This window comes from Oncorhynchus keta, unplaced genomic scaffold (genome assembly GCF_023373465.1).
Source record: "Oncorhynchus keta strain PuntledgeMale-10-30-2019 unplaced genomic scaffold, Oket_V2 Un_contig_18876_pilon_pilon, whole genome shotgun sequence".
Taxonomy (NCBI): Eukaryota; Metazoa; Chordata; class Actinopteri; order Salmoniformes; family Salmonidae; genus Oncorhynchus; species Oncorhynchus keta.
In genome coordinates, this window is record NW_026281156.1 from 1 (window position 1) to 5,000 (window position 5,000).

The following is a 5,000-nucleotide window of genomic DNA, read 5'->3' on the forward strand; positions in this document are numbered from 1 at the left end:
CGGCCTGGCGACGCAACGCCGCCCGGACTAACCTGGCGGATTATACACACATTACACATGAGACCCCAGACCACCTGACCCGGCCTGGCGACGCAACGCCGCCGGACTAACCTGGCGGATTATACACACATTACACATGAGAACCCAGACCACCTGACCCGGCCTGGCGACGATTACACATGAGCCGTTGGGGCGAGAGTGGCCCCTAGGGGTAGGGGTCTGTGGGTGGGATTGGCCCCTAGGATAGGGGTCTGTGGGTGGGATTGGCCCCTAGGGTAGGGTCTGTGGGTGGGATTGGCCCCTAGGGTAGGGGTCTGTGGGTGGGATTGGCCCCTAGGACAGGGGTCTGGGGGTAAGATTGGCCCCTAGGGTAGGGTCTGTGGGTGGGATTGGCCCCTAGGGTAGGGGTCTGTGGGTGGGATTGGCCCCTAGGGGTAGGGGTCTGTGGGTGGGATTGGCCCCTAGGGTAGGGGTCTGTGGGTGGGATTGGCCCCTAGGGTAGGGGTCTGTGGGTGGGATTGGCCCCTAGGGGTAGGGGTCTGTGGGTAGGATTGGCCCCTAGGGTAGGGGTCTGTGGGTGGGATTGGCCCCTAGGGTAGGGGTCTGTGGGTGGGATTGGCCCCTAGGGTAGGGTCTGTGGGTGGGATCGGCCCCTAGGGTAGGGGTCTGTGGGTGGGATTGGCCCCTAGGGTAGGGGTCTGTGGGTGGGATTGGCCCCTAGGGTAGGGGTCTGTGGGTGGGATTGGCCCCTAGGGTAGGGGTCTGTGGGTGGGATTGGCCCCTAGGGTAGGGGTCTGTGGGTGGGATCGGCCCCTAGGGTAGGGGTCTGGGGGTAAGATTGGCCCCTAGGGTAGGGTCTGTGGGTGGGATTGGCCCCTAGGGTAGGGGTCTGTGGGTGGGATTGGCCCCTAGGGTAGGGGTCTGTGGGTGGGATTGGCCCCTAGGGTAGGGGTCTGTGGGTGGGATTGGCCCCTAGGGTAGGGGTCTGTGGGTGGGATTGGCCCCTAGGGTAGGGGTCTGTGGGTGGGATTGGCCCCTAGGGTAGGGGTCTGTGGGTGGGATTGGCCCCTAGGGTAGGGGTCTGTGGGTGGGCTTGGCCCCTAGGGTAGGGGTACTGTGGGTGGGCTTGGCCCCTAGGGTAGGGGTCTGTGGGTGGGATTGGCCCCTAGGGTAGGGGTCTGTGGGTGGGATTGGCCCCTAGGGTAGGGGTCTGTGGGTGGGATTGGCCCCTAGGTTAGGGGTCTGTGGGTGGCATTGGCCCCTAGGGTATGGGGTCTGTGGGTGGGATTGACCCCTAGGGTTTGGGGCTTTGACCCCTAGGGTTTGGGGCTTTGACCCCTAGGGTTGGGTGCTTTGACCCCTATTGTAACGGTTGTGAAACGGCTAGCTTAGTTAGCGGTGTGCGCTAAATAGCGTTTCAATCGGTGACGTCACTTGCTCTGAGACCTTGAAGTAGTAGTTCCCCTTGCTCTGCAAGGGCCGCGGCTTTTGTGGAGTGATGGGTAACGATGCTTCGAGGGTGACTGTTGTCGTTGTGTGCAGAAGGTCCCTGGTTCGCGCCCGGGTATGGGCGAGGGGACGGTTTAAAAGTATACTGTTACACTAGGGTAGGGGTTTGTGGGTGGGATTGACCCCTAGGTTAGAGAGCTTTGACCCCTAGGGTTGGGTCCTTTGACACCTAGGGTAGGGGTCTGTGGGTGGGACTGACCCCTAGGTTAGAGGGCTTTGACCCCTAGGGTTGGGTCCTTTGACCCCTCGGGTTGGGGGCTTTGACCCCTAGGGTTGGGTGCTTTGACCCCTAGGGTAGGGGTCTGTGGGTGGGATTGACCCCTAGGTTAGAGAGCTTTGACCCCTAGGGTTGGGTCCTTTGACCCCTAGGGTAGGGGGCTTTGACCCCTAGGGTTGGGGGCTTTGACCCCTAGGGTTGGGTGCTTTGACCCCTAGGGTAGGGGTCTGTGGGTGGGATTGACCCCTAGGTTAGAGGGCTTTGACCCCTCGGGTTGGGTCCTTTGACCCCTAGGTTAGGGGGCTTTGACCATGTCTGGTTTAGCGGTAGGAACTCGTTTGGTCCAATCAGATGTTGGGTTCTATATTAATGAATATAATCTGAATCCTATTCATTAAAATGGCCAATTTGGTGGCAATCAATCAATCCCAATTTGCTTCATTTTTCAGAGATGAAAATAATGTTTCAGGTTTATTGTATCTGAACATGAAATGGTGGGTGTTACAGACAGACAGACAGACAGACAGACAGACAGACAGACCTGTGTAGGGTTGAGGTAGCTGCCTCTGCCTCCCATGGTTCTGGGCAGGGTCTTGGCCCCTCCCCCTCCAGGACCAACTCCTCCCATCGATGTCTCCAACATGGCGGCGATGCTCCGGACGCTCCCCCCCGCCCCCTCTGACCTCACCAGCCCCCCCTCCCCCCTCCTCTCCGCCAGCCCTCCACAGTCGCTGGCTCTCCTCTCCCTGATCCCTACTACCCCAGCCCCTCCCCAGCCCCCTCCCCCAGCCCGTCGCCCCCGGAGATGGAGGAACACGACCGTTTCGGCGGAGTCGGGGGCCGGCCTTTCCTCCTGGGCCGCAGCGTGACTGATGATTGGCTGCGGTTGACAGTTGCGTCATTGGGGTCGGAGCGTTGAGCCGAGCTGCTGCGGCAGACCGTGGCGTATCTAGGGGCGAAGTCTGTAACCGAGAGGGCATCGGCTTCGTACCCCGAGTAGCCAATCAGGCTGTGAGTTCGCCGATGCTCCTCCTCCATTGGCAGACAGAGTAAAGGAACAGACACACTCCCTTCTTGGACTGGCGAATCAGCTGGCGGGGGCTGGGTGGAGGGGTGGGCCTGAGCCTTGTGGGTCTTGGTGGGAGTGTGAGGTGGGGAGGGTGTGTGTGTTGGGGACTCAATCCCTGGCCGGGGTTTAGTGAGGGGGGGCCTCTGACCCCTCCCAGTGGAGGGGAGTGGGGTAGAGGGGGGAGGAGTGGAGGAGGATGGAGGGGTGGAGCCAGAAGGAGGGGTGGAGCCAGATGGAGGGGTAGAGCCAGAAGGAGGGGTAGAAGGCTGAGAGATACTCTCTCCTCTCTGGAACTTCCCCAGTCTCCTCACTGCTAACATCATCTTCTTTTGGTGGCCTGAGAGAGAGAAAGAGAGAGAGAGAAAGAGCGAGAGCGAGAGAGACACAGTGAGAGGTTGAGAGAGACAGAGACAGAGCGAGAGAGAGACACAGAGAGAGGCCGACAGAGACAGAGACAGAGCAAGAAAGAGACAGAGAGAAGCAGAGAGAAAGACAGAGAGCGAGAAACAGACAGAGAGAGAGACAGACACAGAGAGAGAGACAGACACAGAGAGAGAGAGACAGACAGACAGACACAGAGAGAGAGAGACAGACACAGAGAGAGAGAGAGACAGACACAGAGAGAGAGAGACAGACAGACAGACACAGAGAGAGAGAGACAGACACAGAGAGAGAGAGACAGACACAGAGAGAGAGAGAGACAGACAGACAGACAGACAGACAGACAGACAGACAGACAGACAGACACAGAGAGAGAGACAGACACAGAGAGAGAGAGACAGACACAGAGAGAGAGAGAGACAGACAGACAGACACAGAGAGAGAGAGACAGACACAGAGAGAGAGAAGAGAGACAGACACAGAGAGAGAGAGACAGACAGACACAGAGAGGCAGACACACACAGAGAGAGAGAGACGGGGGAGTAAAATAGTCAAATGTACAACATTTCAACATCTTCTCATATTCAACCATCCCTCTAAAGTTGATTGGTGATGTCTAAACCATCCCTCTAAAGTTGATTGGTGATGTCTAAACCATACCTCTAAAGTTGATTGGTGATGTCTAAACCATCCCTCTAAAGTTGATTGGTGATGTCTAAACCATACCTCTAAAGTTGATTGGTGATGTCTAAACCATCCCTCTAAAGTTGATTGGTGATGTCTAAACCATACCTCTAAAGTTGATTGGTGATGTCTAAACCATCCCTCTAAGGTTGATTGGTGATGTCTAAACCATCCCTCTAAGGTTGATTGGTGATGTCTAAACCATCCCTCTAAGGTTGATTGGTGATGTCTAAACCATCCCTCTAAGGTTGATTGGTGATGTCTAAACCATCCCTCTAAGGTTGATTGGTGATGTCTAAACCATCCCTCTAAAGTTGATTGGTGATGTCTAAACCATCCCTCTAAAGTTGATTGGTGATGTCTAAACCATCCCTCTAAAGTTGATTGGTGATGTCTAAACCATCCCTCTAAGGTTGATTGGTGATGTCTAAACCATCCCTCTAAGGTTGATTGGTGATGTCTAAACCATCCCTCTAAAGTTGATTGGTGATGTCTATCTCCAACCAGCTTGGTGATGTCTAAACCAGTTGATTGGTGATGTCTAAACCATCCCTCTAAAGTTGATTGGTGATGTCTAAACCATCCCTCTAAAGTTGATTGGTGATGTCTAAACCATCCCTCTAAGGTTGATTGGTGATGTCTAAACCATCCCTCTAAGGTTGATTGGTGATGTCTAAACCATCCTCTAAGGTTGATTGGTGATGTCTAAACCATCCCTCTAAGGTTGATTGGTGTTGTCTATCATCTCTGATGTAATATATAATAATAATATAATAATAATATATGCCATTTAGCAGACGCTTTTATCCAAAGCGACTTACAGTCATGTGTGCATACATTCTACGTATGGGTGGTCCCGGGAATCGAACCCACTAACCTGGCGTTACAAGCGCCATGCTCTACCAACTGAGCTACAGAAGGACCTCCTATCTCCTGTGTGTCCTACCCAGCTTGGTGATGTCTATCTCCTACCAGCTTGGTGATGTCTATCTCCTACCAGCTTGGTGATGTCTATCTCCTACCCAGCTTGGTGATGTCTATCTCCTGTGTGTCCTACCCAGCTTGGTGATGTCTATCTCCTGTGTGTCCTACCAGCTTGGTGATGTCTATCTCCTGTGTGTCCTACCCAGCTTGGTGATG

General features: G+C 54.7%; 1 protein-coding gene across 1 annotated transcript in view; it reads right to left on the minus strand.

The window, feature by feature from the left end:
* Positions 1-2,482: 2,482 nt before the first annotated feature.
* LOC127920295 (caskin-1-like) overlaps positions 2,483-5,000 on the minus strand; it is a gene marked incomplete at its 5' end in the record, with an annotated part of 9,379 nt that continues 6,861 nt past the window's right edge. Inside the window, one exon of the mRNA XM_052504223.1 lies at positions 2,483-3,132. Within this exon, the coding sequence (XP_052360183.1) occupies positions 2,483-3,132 (650 nt within the window). The remainder of the gene's footprint in view (positions 3,133-5,000) is intronic.